Here is a 14,082-nt window from a genome sequence, read left to right as displayed (position 1 = left end):
ACTCTGTGCTTTCCTGGGGACGGGGCGGGGGGGGGACGGGGACCCCGGGGACAGTCCCCGTGCGGCCCTTGGCCGGGGAGTGCCTCGCCGGCGCTCTCCATCTGCCTCCTTTCACCGCCACTAAATTAATTTTAAGCAAACCTAATCCTTCTCGCGGGCCCGGCCGTGTGAGCCGAGAGCTCATGAATCACGCCAGCGGGGAGCAGCGCGGCCGCGGCTTTCCCTGCCCGCCCCCACGAGCTGCGGAGACGCTGATGAATTTTATCGGGGTGCTGCCCGTGTTATCCATGGGTGCAGGGGCTGCGTGACCCCCCCCCGACCCCAGCTGCTATCCATCAGCGTGTGGTGGCCACCACCTGGGGCTCCGGTGGCCCCCGGCACCTGCGGTCCCCACTCTTGCCCCCCGAGGGTCGCGGTGGCTAGGGGTGGCAGCTCCCAGCAGCTATTTATTGTCACCGGCGCTGGCAGTCGGTGACGGTGATGGATGGACTGGGCTCAGCTGCACCGGCCGTGGAGGAAGCCCCTCCGGCATGGGGGACCCCCCAGGGTCGTCCCCCGCTGTCCCCCGTGGTGGCTGCCAGCGCTGCGATGCCCCGAGGCGGCTCTGCCGATGCTGCACCCTTGGATTTGGTCCTGATAAATCCAAGGGGGATGCCATCGCGACGCTCCGAAGGTGCCCAGCTCCGGCGGGGAGGGAGGGCGCAGCGGGGACAGGGACACCGGGGCTTCGAATTCCGAGCGAATACAAGAGCTGCGGGGGGGGAAGTGGCCCCCAGGGCGCGGGGTCCCCTTGCACCCGAGATGCCCCCGGAGGGTGGCACCAGCCAAGGAGACACGAGAGCCCGGCTCAGCTCTCAAAAGCGGCCGAAGCTTTTATTTCATCTACGTCCAGCTGGGGAGCGCCGGGGCTGCAGGAAGCCTCGGGACGGTGCTCGGCCCGGGGGGGCGCAGGGGACGGTGCCCACCCAGCACCTTCCCGCTCCCGGCATCCGCCGCTTCCCCACCAAGCCAAGCGCTAAGGAGCGGCCCCGGGCTGGCGGCGTGGGGCACTGGGCTGGCCCAGCAGCAGCCCCCCGGGGTGGCCAGCGGTGAGCGGGTGCATGCGGATGCTGGAAGGGCTGCAGGCGATCCCCCCCAGCCCCCCCGGCCGCCCATGTTACATGAAAGCCAAGCCCAGTGCCCCCAGTCCTTGCCCAGCACCCCCAGTCCTTGCCCAGCACCACGCTGGGATTTTGGGGGGCTCGTGGCAGGTCAGCCCCCCCCCCCCAGAGACCTGCTGCTCCCATGATGTGGTTGCCCACAGCATCTCCCGGGGGGGTTCAGAGAGACGCCCCAGGGACAGCGCGGAGTTGGGGACCCCAGGCACGAGGATGAGGACATCGAGGGCTCAAGCCTGCTTTGCTCTGGCTGGGCCGTTAGCACATGCGATAATTGATAAGCAAGAGCTGCAACGAGCTGGGGAGCCGGCCCTGGATCCGCGCGCAGGCTCCTGGCTGGGCTCCTGAAGTCGTTCCCCTCCCGCTGCCTCAGTTTCCCCAAGCGTCCCCGGGCTTTGTCCTCAGCCTGCGGCGCAGCAGCCGCCCCGGCATCGCACGGGCACCTCTCCCAGTCCAAGGCAGGGGCTGCCCGCAGCTCCCCGCGCTGCCGCATCCCGGGAGGCAGCGACGCCGGGGAGCCCAGCACACGAGGAGGGGTCGCCCCGGCCAAATCTGGGGGTGCTCCCAGCGTGGCTGAGCCTCACACACGATTGGGGTGACCCCCACCCAGCGCCTTCTCCGGAGCGGCCTCACCGGCTTTTTTGAAGCAATAAACCCCAAAAAGCTTGTACTTCTTGTCCGGGAAGCCCAGGTTGCGCACGCCGGGCTCCCGGCCCCCGCAGCGTGCCCGGGGGTTGACGATGGGGTAGCGGATGCTGCCGTCCTCCAGCCAGCCGGCCTCGCAGCGGTCCAGCAGCTGGATCTTCCAGGCGGCGTAGAGCTGGCCCACCTTGGCCACGGCCGCCCCGTTGTTCTTGCAGGCCTGCACCGCCTCGGCGTAGCTCAGCTTGCGGTACGTCTTCAAGAAGTAGACTTTGCCTTTGGGGAGGGGACACACACACACACACACACACACACACACACACACACACATAGTTGGGGGGTGTCGGGGATGGGGACCCACCTGCAGCATCCCGCATCCGGCACGGCACCGGTACCCAGCAGGGTAGGATGGGGTTGAGCGGTGCAAGCCCTGCGAACCCCCCCACCCCAAAACACATATTTGGGCAGGGGGGGTCGGTCCTGAGGAGGCGACCGGCCGGGTGGGCTCTGGGGAGCCACCGTCACGGCGCTGGCAGATTTATGGGGGCTACACGGCGGCGGTCGGCGATGGCTCCTGGTGGCGATTACACCCGCTATTTATCCTGCCTGCCACCATTAAACAAACATCGGCAGAGCCCCCCCGCGCGGCCCTGCCAGCCGGGAGGAATTTACACAGCCCGGGAGCCCTCCCGGCTCCCATCTGTCTTGCGCGGCCCCGGCCTCATCCATCACCCGGCCCGTTTGCTGCTGCAATTACCTCTGTCCCCTGCTGCCGCCCGGGGAAGATGGGGCTTGCTAAAACCGGGTGCCCCAGCCCCAAAGGTGATGGGGACAGATCCTGATCATTTATGGGGGTTCCCGACACCGAACCCCCTCTTGATGTGCTGGGGAGCCCGGGGAAGGGACATGCAGCCTGGGGAAGGGACGTGAAGTCTCACCCAGGGCTAAGCGCCTTCCTGGACCATCATGGGAACCCCCCACCCTGCCCGGTCAAACCAGGGAGCTGGGTGATGCACTCTGTGCATTGTGGGTGCTCCGTGCCTCAGTTTCCCCCCCTCCCCGCCGTTACCGTTGAGGTTGGAGGTGAAGCAGAAGGCGTCGTAGTGCTCGCTCTCCTTGTGCCGGTAGCCGTAGTTGCGTACCCCCACCGGCGTGTCCTTGCGGCCGCACTCCTCCCGCGGGCGGGAGATGGGGTACTGCACCGAGCCGTCCTCCAGCCAGCCGGCGTTGCACCAGTCCATGCCCTCCAGCCAGGCCTGGTGCAGCTGGTCGTGCGAGGCCAGGATGCCGTCCTGCTCCAGGCACGCCTGCTGCGCCTCGTGGAAGTTCAGGGTGTAGCGACCCAGGCGCGGGTGGTAGGGGAAGATGACGCCTGGGCGGGGGGGGACACACGGAAGGGAGGGTTAGGGTCTTGGGGGGCGGGTTCCCCCACCTTATTTTGCAGCTGCACCCAATGAACGGGGTCATCGGCGCAAGGCACTGGCGGGGGACAGGGGCTGCTGCAGGGGGGAGACCCGGCTGCAAAGCCCAGCGCAGCCGAGCTGCCATCGTCCCTGCTCGGGGACTTCGGGTGCTCCAGGTGCTCGGCAACCCCAAAGCCCCCCAGCCCTGTGACCTCAAGAACCCCCGGGGCACCCCCGGGTCCCAGGAGCTGCTGCTCTGGGACACGGGGACATCGGTGGTGGCCACGCAGGGTCCAGCCAAGCCCTGGCGTCCCCGGGGCAAGCCCGTACCAGCTGGAGCAGCGCTGCTGTGCCTCCCGAGCCCCCAAAAAAGGGTTTTCCCCCTTTCCCGGTGTCCCCCCCCCCATCCCAGCATCTTGTAGCCATGCACGGCACCAACGCTGCTGCCACATCCCATCCCTGTCCCCCCCCGGTGCTTTACGAGGCCGTGCCGCTATCTATCTCCAGCGTTTATTAGCTGCCAGCCCGTAAACCTGGAGCAACAATAAAAGCCAATAACCGAGGCAATAAACCACGGCACACGCCAGGAAAAACAACCGGCCGTAAAGCAGGACCGAGCCCAGCTTGGGAACGCGGCGCTGGGAACCGTGTCCTGGCCATCCCGCCTGGGACACGGGGACACCCGGGGCCCTCCTTGTCCCTGTCCCTCCTCCCCGGCGCAGCCGCGCCGTTACCTTCGAGGTCCAGCTTGACCATGCCGGTGTCGTCCTCGAGCTCGTTGGTGACCTCGCACTCGTAGCGGCCGTAGTCTTGCAGGGTGACGTTGCGGATGATGAGCGAGGCGTCGCCGAAGCCGTCCTCCTGCAGGGCCGTGCGGCCGCGGTAGCTGCCGAACGCCCGCCGCGCCTTCCCCAGCGCCACGAAGACGTCCACGAAGGCCATGGGCTCCGTCACCTTGGTCCACTTGAGGCGGATCTCGGCCGGGTCGTGGGCGGCCATGTCGTAGTGGTACCGGCAGGGCAGGATGATGGTGCCGCCCCGGTGCGTCACCACCTTCCCCGGGGCCGTTTGCACGACCACGGCCCCGCTGTCACCTTCTGCAAGGGACACTGAGCTCAGGGGAGTCCCTGTCCCCAAGCCTGCCCCTGCCTCCACCCCAGGCAGTGCTGGCACATGGGCAGGACCATGGGGACAAGCAGGTTGGGTGCAGGACCACCTTTGGGGGCAATTTGCCTCTTTTGGGGGCTTTGCAAACCCCAACAAGGGTTGGGCAGCTCCTGGCCAGGGCAAGGGGGACACAATGGATGTCCCAGCAACCCTGATGGCACTTTAGTGGATCTTAAACCCAACAGCCCGATGGCTGCAGGGTGGCTCCCCCTGTCCCACCCTGGGGGTCCAGCCCAGCTCCCCGCTGCGGACCCCTGTCCCCACTCACCCATGACATGGACCACCTTCTTCCGTCCCCGGGTGCTGGGCAGCACGTCGGAGGCGAGGACGCCAGCAAGGAGCAGCAGAGCTGCCGGGCCGGCGGCCCAGGGACCTCGGGGACGCATCTAGGGGGAGAGCAGAGCCCCTTAGCACCCACCGACCCCCCAGGGAGGAGAGCGGTGAGGCAAACCCACGCTCTGCCTGACCCCCGGCTTTGGTAGCCCCCCAGCAGCAATGCCGGTCCCCAGCCCGCGCCCCCATCCAGGGGAAGGAGATGCCGTCACCCGCCACCACCCCTCGTGGGGGTGCCCCCACCCCATCTCCCGCCTCACCCACCCAAGCGCTGGGTCACCCATTGCCTCCCCCCACCCCGCCCCGAGCACCCCCCGCCCGCGGGGCCCCCCGCGCCCCCGGCCTGCGCTGAACTCCGCTTCACCCGCTCAGTTACAGCGGGATGAATATTTCATGGCAGACGCGCCGGGCCGGATCTCGTGAGTTATTTATGTCCGCGATGGCACAGCTGGAAACTGAACTGATGGCGCGGGAGTGGGCTGCGGCTGCCGGAGCCCCCAGAGCCCCCTCCGGCTGCATCCCCCCTTCCATGGGGACAACGGGGGAAGTGTGGGCCAGAGCCCCCCCAGTCCCTGGGGGGCTGCGAACCCCCCGCACTGCGGGCTGGGGCCTGAGCCCCGTGTTCTTGGGGGTGCCCCGGATCCCAGCACGGGCAGACCGGCTGTGTGCCCCCCCGGTGGGAATGACCCCCCCCCGTGGGGCAGGGGAAGGGGAGCCTGGGCTTGGCTGCGGGGTAGGGGAAGCGGGGCAGCCCCCACAAGGGTCCTGGTGCCCGGTCGGGGGGCAGGGGGAGGGGGGAAGCCCCCCGGGGGTCCCGGTGCCCGGTCAAGGTCGGAGGAGCAGGGAAACTCCCCCGGGGTTGCCGGTGTCCGGTCGAGGGGGCAGGAGGAACGAGGAAGCCCCCCCGGGGGTCCCGGTGTCCAGTCGGACGCAGGGGGAATGGAGAAGCCCCTCGAGGGTCCCGGTGCCCGGTCGGGGGGCAGGGGAAACGAATAGGGAAGACCCCCGGGTGTCCCGGTGCCCGGTCGGAGAGCAGGGGAAGCAGGGAAGCCCCCCCGACGGTCCCGGTTCCCGGTCGGGGGCAGGGCAAACGAACAGGGAAGGGCCCCCGGGGGTCCCGGTGCCCGGTGTGGGGCAGAGGGAGCGGGGAAGCCCTCCCGCGGGTCCCGATGCCCGGCCGGTGTCAGGGGGAGCGGGGCAGCCCCTCCGGGGGTCCCGGTGTCCGGTCGAGGGGGCAGGGGGAGCGGGGAAGCCCCACCGAGGGACCCGGTTGCCAGTCGGGGTGAGGGGGAGCGGTGCCCGGTCGGGGGAGCAGGGGAGCCCCCTCGGGGGTCCCGGTGCCCGGCTGGGGGCGGCGGGAGCGGGGAGCCCCGGCTCCCCCCCGCCGGCGGCCCCGGGGCCGGTGCGGTGTTGCAGTGCGGGACACTGCGGCGGCAGCCCCGGGGCTGCGGGACGCCGGTGCCCGGGAGCGGGCAGCGCAGCGCGGGGCGGAACCGGCCCGGCCGCCGACCCCCACCGCGACCGCCCTCCGCCCCACCGGGAGCAGCCCCCGCCCGGGCTGCCGGTACCGGGGGTCCCGTCCCGGTTCCCCGCGGCCGCCCCGCAGCGAGCGGAGCCGCCGCCGCCGCCGCAGCCCCCCGCACTCACCGTGTCTCGGCGGGCGCCGGTGCCGGCCGGCGGGAGGGGCCCGGCCGCAGGAGCGCTCCGGTGCCGCCGGTGCTGCCGGTGCGGCTCCGCGCAGGGGGCGGCACCGGCAGCTCAGCTCGGCCCGGCCCTGCCCCGGCTCCCGGCGCTGCGCAGGGCCGCCGGCTCGCCAAGGTCACCGTCCCGCCCGGCACCGTCCCCCCGGTACCGCCGGTAACCCCCGGTACTGCCGGTACCCCCGGCCCGGGCTGCGAGCGGGGAACCCGCGGGGCAAAAGGAGTTTTGCCGGGTAAATCCGCCACCCCCCCCGGACCCTGCAAGGGCAGCCCCGAGCTACCGCCAGCACCCCCACCTGCGCGCCCCCCCCTGCGCATCCCCACCCATGTGCCTCCCCCCCCCGCCGTGGGCACACATCCCCACCCCTCGCCCCCCCTGCCCACCCCTGGGCATCCCTGGCACACGCAGGGGCACCCCTTGCCCCGGCTCCCCCCTCCCAGCCCGAGGCCGAGCTCAGCGCGGGCGGCAGGAGCCCCCCCGCACCCCAAAGGGGCAAAGCCCGGCAGCTCCTCCCGGCCCCGGTTGCCAGCAGGGGCTGGGAACCGGCAGGACACCGGCGGATGACGTGGGGTGGGGGGAACGCGGTGCGGTGCTTCATCCACCGCCACGGGGGTGACGCTGCCGTCGGGAGCACGGAGAGGGGTTCGGAAGCTGTACCCTCACTCCTTTATTTTGTAAACAGTGTTTTCCTGGCACGGTCCCCGCTCCTGCGTCCTTCCAGCGTGGCCGGGAGCACCAGGGTGGGACAGGACCCCCACAGTCCCTGGGGACCAGCCGGGAGGGGAGTCCGGCTCCCGCAGCCCCCCGCCGGTGAGACCCCCCCAAGCACAGACAAGGGCAGGGCCGTGACTGCAGCAATGCCCCCGCAGAGCACCCCGGGATCCCCACGGCGTTAGGGGACACGGCAGGGACCGGAGCATCCCTGGGGACACCTCTGCCAGCCAGGTCCCACCACAGGCCGCTTTTGCAGCGGGAAAAGGGGGGGCAGGCAGCAGTCCCCCCCCCGGGGCGGGCAGGACGTGTCACTGGTGCTTCTTGCCGCGGCTGGCAGGAGTGGCGGGCAGGAAGAAGGCCGGGCAGCGCAGGCAGCGGAAGGCCAGGAGCTGGGGGCCCAGCGCGTAGAGGACGTTGGTGAGGAGGAAGCTCCACCAGACATCTTCGGGGGTCTGGTAGGGGAAGGGCGTGCGGGCGTGCAGCGAGGAGCCCAGGTGGGAGAACTGAGCCTGGGGACACAGGGTGACATGAGGCAGGGGGGGAACGGGGGGGACCGGCAGCGATGGGGTGTCCCACCCGGCACCAAAGGGTGTTTCGCAGGAGCACACCCAGCGCGTCCTATCTATAGACCTGCGGGCTCGCTCCAGCCTATTTCTGTCAAACTAATCCCCGGCTCCATTAAGATCCACCGAGGCCAAAGTAATTATCGGGCGGCGGCGGTGGGAACTGCTCCGCACGCAGCCGCGGGTGCGGATCTGTTCTCCCCCCACACCCCCGGCTCAGCCCCAGCTCCCCACTTGCTGGGGACCAAAACCCATCCCGGGGGTCCCACCGTGTGTCCCCCCCCAGCCCCGCAGAGGGGGGAAGGATGATGGGGCAGCCCTCACCTGCGCAATGGCGCCGGCAAACACCAGGCTCCAGTCGGGCAGCCAGGAGCAGCCGGGCAGCACCAGCCCGTAGATGGAGAGGCAGAAGAAGGGGAGGACGTAGAACAAGTAGATCAGCATCTGGGGGGGACACGGAGAGGGTCACCCCGTCCCCAGCGGCACGGGGAGGGGGGCTCCGGCCCTGCTTCGACCCCACTCACCTGCACTTTGGGGTAGCCGACGGGGTCGCGCAGGTACGGCTCGTGCTGGTAGATGTACTCGAAGCACGAATCAGCAGGACAGTCCAAAACCACCTGGGGATGCAGAGAGCGGAGGGGAGGTGGGTATGGGGCAGATGTACCCACCCCAGACCACTATGGCCCCTTGAGGACCCCTCACGGCCCCTCCAGGACCCCTACAACCCCTCCAGGACCCCCACGTGTGGGCCCAGCACTCACCATCCCCCTGAAGAAGGTGAAGGCGGCGGTGAGGAGCAGGACCAGGACCAGCCCCATGTCCTGGGGCCGCTGGTACAGGCACTTGCCTTGTTCCTTTGCAACCTGGGAGAGGGAAAACGCCGTATTTTTGGCTCCGCACCCCGTGGTCCAGCCCCGGGGAGTGGGAGAAGACCGATGGCTCCCGGTGCAGCTCCCGTGGAGCTCTCGCCCCGGCTCCCAGCTCACCTTCTCAGGGCTGAGGCACGGCAGGGCCTTGGGCTGCTGGAAGAGCCTCACCCCAGCCCAGAGCGGGATGAGGATGTAGGGCAGGTTGAGCAGGAAGGAAGGGCTGAGGTCGGAGCTGTATTTCCCTGGGGAAGGAGAGCACGGGGTAGGCAGGAGGGAGCGCTGGGCACCCAGGACCCAGACCCACCCCCAGGTCAGCACCTTCCTCCTCTCCCCGAGGGGCAAGAGCCAGGGAGCAAACCCGCCGGACAGACGGGGGGATGGAGGCAGCCTGGAGGGATCAGAATCATAGAATCATAGAATCATTTAGGTTGGAAAAGGCCCTTGGGATCATTGAGTCCAACCATCATCTCCACTCCACAAAGTTCTCCCTTACACCATATCCCCCAACACCACATCTAAACGAGTCTCAAACACATCCAGGGATGGCGACTCCACCACCTCCCTGGGCAGCCTGTTCCAGTGTCTGACCACTCTTTCTGGGAAGAATTTTTTCCTAATGTCCAGCCTAAACCTCCCCTGCTGCTGCTTGAGCCCATTCCCTCTTGTTCTATCGCTAATTACCTGTGAGAAGAGACCAGCACCAACCTCTCTACAATGGCCTTTCGAGGAGTTGTAGAGAGCGATGAGGTCTCCCCTCAGCCTCCTCTTCCTCAAACTAAACAGTCCCAGCTCCTTCAATCGCTCCTCATCAGGTTTATTCTCCAGGCCCTTCACCAGCTTCGTTGCCCTCCTCTGCCCTCGCTCCAGCACCTCGAGATCTCTCTCGTATTGAGGTGCCCAGAACTGGACACAATGCTCCAGGTGTGGCCTCACCAGTGCCGAGTACAGGGGGACAGTCACCTCCCTCCTCCTGCTGGTCACGCTATTTCTAATACAAGCCAGGATGCCATTGGCCCTCTTGGCCACCTGGGCACACTGGGTCATCAGTGAGGGCTGGGGGTCCCCACCGAGCCCCCCTCCGCACCCCCGTACCTATCAGGTTCCCAAGCAGGAAGACGACGATGCTCATCATCAGAGAGCCCAGCCAGAAGAGACCCAGGTTCCTGTAGCTCTTTCTGCGGAGACACCGGGATCAGACGCCTCGGCCAGGCTCAGAGCTCCCTTCTCCCACAAAACTGGAGAAGGGAGCCCCCTTCCCCCGCAAGCCCCTCCGAGCTCCCCATCCGTGAAGATGCCACGTGGCCACGGGATCTCCGTCGCCGTCCCCGCTCACCTCTGGCCGATGGCCGCCATCATGGCGAGGTAGAGCCCGTAGTGGATGATGCCGTCCCAGTAACAGATCATGATGCCGTGCGCCGTGCGCAGGTAGGGCTCGCCCTGCCCGTTCGGAAGATTGTGGATCATATGGGGCGGGGGCCGGCGCCTTCCCACCCCCCCCACCCCGGGGGACCCTGCGGGAGCCGGGGCTGCTCCCTGCACGGTCCCTTTGGGAGCGGGAGCAGCATCCCTGCTTGCCCTGGGTGCGCGGGGCTGCTCGTCGCACGACCGGGGGGTGCGAGAGCCCGAGGGGGGGCGGTGAGGGGGTACCTCTCGGACGTAGACCTCCATGAAGCCAGAAATGTAGCCATCCTCCTCCAGCGAGATGATCAAGTCGGCGACGGAGGTGAAGGAGAGCACCACGAACACTGCCGGAGAGCGAGCCGGCTCCCAGCGGGTCCCACGGCACCCCCCCCAAATCCCACATCTCCGCTCCCTGCCCCGGCACGGGATCGATCCCCGCACCCCGGGGTGTGTGCGGGGGGGGAGGAGGGGGGATGGACGGACTCACCGCAGAAAAGGGGGTCCTGGAAGTGGCTCCCTCCGCTTACGAAGAAGATGATGGAGATGAGGCCGGCGAGCAGCAGCACCCCCGTCAGCATCAGCGCCAGCGGGCTGCTGCGGAACAGCGGGACGGGTTCAAGCACCCCGGGCGCAGACGGGGCTGGGGGGTGTGTGAAGCCCCCTTTCCCCCGGTCCAGCTGAAACACCCTTTGCCCCCACCGATTTTGACCGGTCTCTGCCAAAGCAGGGGGAACGGCAGGATCAGACCCCGCACCCCGGCACAGGTGGGGTCCCGCGGCGGCACAGGGCGCTTCGGGAGCGGGGGGGCGGGGAAAGGGCTCCTGCAGGGTCTGAAATAACCCCGGGGGGAGCGAAGCTGGGGGAAGGCTGCGTCTGACACCCGGCCATGGATGGGGAAGGAGCCAAGGCTCCTGCGGCAGCGCAGGGGAGAAGCCCCCGCGTGGTCCTCCCTCCCCCTGGAGAAGGGCCGGTGCTCTAAGAGACCGGGGAAACCAATTATAAAGCAAATCGATAACGAGGAGACAGATACTGAAAATGCGTCCTAAGAGAGGGAAGAAGTTGGAGGGAAATCTATCCCAAGCTTGCTGCGCCCCCTCCAAGAAGCTGCCGCCTCAGCTGGGATAGCTGCAGCTCTGCTCCAGCCAGCACTTCTAGGAAACACGGAAAACGTCACGGAATTTTTCACTCAAGCCTTTAACGCTGTCACCAAAGGAAAAGAAAAGGCAAAGTCGCGGCCGGCCGTCTGCGCAGACACGGGTGTTGGTAGCTCATCCTGGGGAACCACCCGACGGGCAGCCCCAGCGCTCCTCGGCGCAGCGTGGGGGCTGGCGACGAAAGGCCAGCCGTCCCCCCGGCCCGGCGTCACCCCGCTGGGAACAGCTCAGGTCCCGTTTTCGGAGGCTGCGACAACACCCGGCTCGTGTTCGCCGTGCGCAGGCGGAATCGCTCTTCCAGGGACAGGGATGGGGATGGGGACAAGGGACAGGGAGCGCCAGGACAGGGTGTCACAGCAGCGCTGAGCCCGTCCTCACCGCACGCCATAAGCATCCGAACCAGCACAGAAAAGAACCCAAACCACCTCAAAACAATCAAACAACTGAAGTGCCACCGCCTGAGTGCATTATTACCGGTGTATAATTAATTACTACACAACTAATTACTCCCATGGAATGATTAATTCAGAAGTCAAATGCAGATGTGGCGGCGGAGCAGCACAACGCCCGGCTCCTCCGGTCACCGCGGGACGTGACCGTGCGGGTGACGGGGCTCGAGACACACCAACACACGCCGGCACCGCGGCCACCCGGCCAGGCTGAGGGGCTCGGAGGCCACCACCGCTCGTCCTGCCGCAGGGACGGATTAAAAAACAGGGGGATATTCCCGCTCCACAACCCCCGGCCACAGCCTGGGCAGGAGAATCGTGTTGTCATGGGCTTGGGTTTGGGGGGCTGGGGGTGGGGGTCAGCGCTCCCCACAGCTACAGAGGGTTTTCACCGGCACCGTGTTGGGCAGATGGGCTGCGGGTTTCATGGAGAGAGATCCCGGAGATCCGGGCTGCGGGATGGAAGGGAAAGAGGAGACCGAAAAGATGGGAATGAAAATCGGGAGATCTTCAAGTGAAGCTCATGAGGTGGCCAGGAAAGCCCCGGCTCCGCGATTAGAAGTTTGGTCAAAAGTGCTTCCTGCTGGAACAGCAAAAGCAGAGTTGGCTATAAAGAGGAATGTCTAAGGAATGGGAAAAGGAGGGCGAAGGAGCCTGGCAGGAACGAAGGGACAGACACCAGTGAAGGGAGGGAAGGACAGGGGGGAGCCCAAAGCTGGCAGATCCTGGGGCGTGAGACTGGCAATAAAGAGGAAAATAACCGGCCAGAGCGTGGCTTTACAGAAATAATGGATGTAAGGAAGTGGTGGGGCTCCGGCCACCTCACCAGGGGGCTGACTCTGGCTGGTGGTGGGTCGCGAAGCCCCGAAGCCAGGGTGACGGGCAGCCGGGGACGCGCTGGGCGGCCAGGACAGGCTGGGTTGGGGCATGGCGGGGGTGTCGCTCAGCAGTAAAACCGAAAGCGGGGCTGTTATCAGGCAGCGTGATGGTGGCGATGACGAGGCCGGCATGGAGGCGTGGCATCGGCCACGCTGGGACGTGCCAGCAGCCGAGTTGCTTGGGGGGGGTCGCTCTGGGAGGGGGAGATGGGGCTTGGAGGGGTCCCCAGTGCCTGGGGAGGTATGGATGTGTCCAGAGGGGACACCCAGTGTCCCGGTTCTGTCCGTCTGGCCTGGGGGGCTACACCAGGGCCGGGCAGCTTGAGAGGATGCTCATAAACCAGGGAGGCGCTGAGCACCCCCGTCCCTGGGGGATCCGGGCTGTCGGCGAGCCCCGGTACCCTCCGCGTTGTGCAATGGCCCTGAGCAACCCTGCTGCGCGTGTCTCTTTGCTGCCAGCGGGATTTAAAAGGCATAAAGGCAGCCATGAACCACGTCGGTGACGTCCCAGCCCGCAACGGCCCTTCCGTGGGCTCAGCTGGGCCAGGAGCACCCAGACTGAGCCCCCTGCCCCGGGCTGGACCCCAGTCCCAGGACACCCTCCCCTGGACACCGCTCCCAGGATGGTTTCCCCCCCAAGACCCCGACTGGACCCATCCAGGACCGCAGAGGGACCCGAGACCCAGCCGAACGGCAGCATCCCAACCCCAGAGCCTTCTCCCGGTCCCGCACTCACTCTGCCAAGGCGGTCGCAGCATTGATGCCGAAGGCCACGGGGATGGCGAGCAGGGAGGGGGCGAGGGCGCCTGGCACGGCGGGGAGCTGCATCCCCGGCACGGCCGCCGCGCCGGAGCCCGTGGACTTTGGCCCCGAGAACAGGCAGCGCCCTTAAAGCGCCAGAGCCGGCCAGGAGGAGGGCTGGGGGGTCCGGGGGGGTCTCGGGGGGTGCAGGCTGCAGCTGAACACACGTAGCTCTGTACGATGGTCCGTGCTGGTCTCCGTGCTCAAGGACTGCCTTGAGAAACAGCGCTAAGAGCTGCGGGGGAAACGTAAAACCACTCCAGAAGAGGCTCTGAAAGCTCAGGGACTGTTTTGTTTTGTGTTTTGTTTTTTTTTTTTTTTTTTCCCCAATTCATTCTGGAAACTTTAAGGACTTAAAAAAAGCCAAGAGGACATACCTCTCCAGATCTGTAAGAGGAAGAGAGAGGGAGTGAAGCACATGAAAGCCAGCACTTCATCCCTGCCTTTAATAACGAATTGAACTGAGCAGAGAGCAGGAGTTTCAAGGTCTCTGCACCCAGCTGGGAGCCCAGCGTTCCCCCGACCTCCTCCTCTCACATCCTCTGCTCAAAACACGGGCGTTTACCTCCCCACCAGCCCGGGGAGAGACCTGCCCCAGCGGCCCCGAAATGGGAACACACTTAGAAACTTCCACGGAACTTAGCAGAGCCCCAAGGCGTCCACTCAACCTTTCCCCCTTCTCACAAACCCTTCCCCAACCTGCCGCCGTGTCACGTCACTCTTTTGCCCTCTTGCTTCAGAGTCCGGGGGCCGAGCTGCCCGCCCTGCACTTTGCCCTGGGTTTGTTCGTCATTCCTCCGTGCGGGAGGAAGGCCGAGGAGCCCCGCGTGCCTCGTCAGCAGGGAGGTCG

The 14,082-nt window shown here is 67.0% G+C and overlaps 2 protein-coding genes across 5 annotated transcripts; both read right to left on the bottom strand.

The window, feature by feature from the left end:
- Positions 1-848: 848 nt before the first annotated feature.
- Positions 849-6,491, bottom strand: HAPLN4 (hyaluronan and proteoglycan link protein 4). Its single transcript, XM_074565485.1, has 5 exons — positions 6,350-6,491; positions 4,638-4,755; positions 3,937-4,299; positions 2,869-3,171; positions 849-2,075 (listed from the first exon to the last, which is right to left on the bottom strand). Exons 2-5 carry the CDS (start codon positions 4,753-4,755, stop codon positions 1,738-1,740), a joined length of 1,122 nt encoding a protein of 373 aa, XP_074421586.1. The 5' UTR covers positions 6,350-6,491; the 3' UTR covers positions 849-1,737.
- Positions 6,492-7,055: 564 nt separating this feature from the next.
- Positions 7,056-13,884, bottom strand: TM6SF2 (transmembrane 6 superfamily member 2). 4 transcript variants are annotated; one of them, XM_074565958.1, is made up of 10 exons: positions 13,168-13,878; positions 10,438-10,541; positions 10,197-10,294; positions 9,883-9,986; positions 9,642-9,724; positions 8,667-8,791; positions 8,442-8,543; positions 8,205-8,297; positions 8,005-8,124; positions 7,056-7,626 (listed from the first exon to the last, which is right to left on the bottom strand). In XM_074565958.1, the coding sequence occupies exons 1-10, from the start codon at positions 13,257-13,259 to the stop codon at positions 7,426-7,428; spliced, it is 1,122 nt and encodes a 373-aa protein (XP_074422059.1). In that variant the 5' UTR covers positions 13,260-13,878; the 3' UTR covers positions 7,056-7,425. The 4 variants fall into 4 exon arrangements, with proteins under 4 accessions (XP_074422059.1, XP_074422058.1, XP_074422055.1 ...); XM_074565957.1 differs by having other exon boundaries at positions 10,438-10,544; positions 13,168-13,877; XM_074565954.1 differs by having other exon boundaries at positions 9,883-10,294; positions 10,438-10,544; positions 13,168-13,884.
- Between the last annotated feature and the right edge of the window lie 198 nt (positions 13,885-14,082).

Source organism: Larus michahellis, chromosome 23 (genome assembly GCF_964199755.1).
Source record: "Larus michahellis chromosome 23, bLarMic1.1, whole genome shotgun sequence".
Lineage (NCBI taxonomy): Eukaryota > Metazoa > Chordata > Aves > Charadriiformes > Laridae > Larus > Larus michahellis.
Note: the sequence above shows the minus strand (reverse complement) of the source record. Positions and strands in the feature narration are given on the sequence as shown.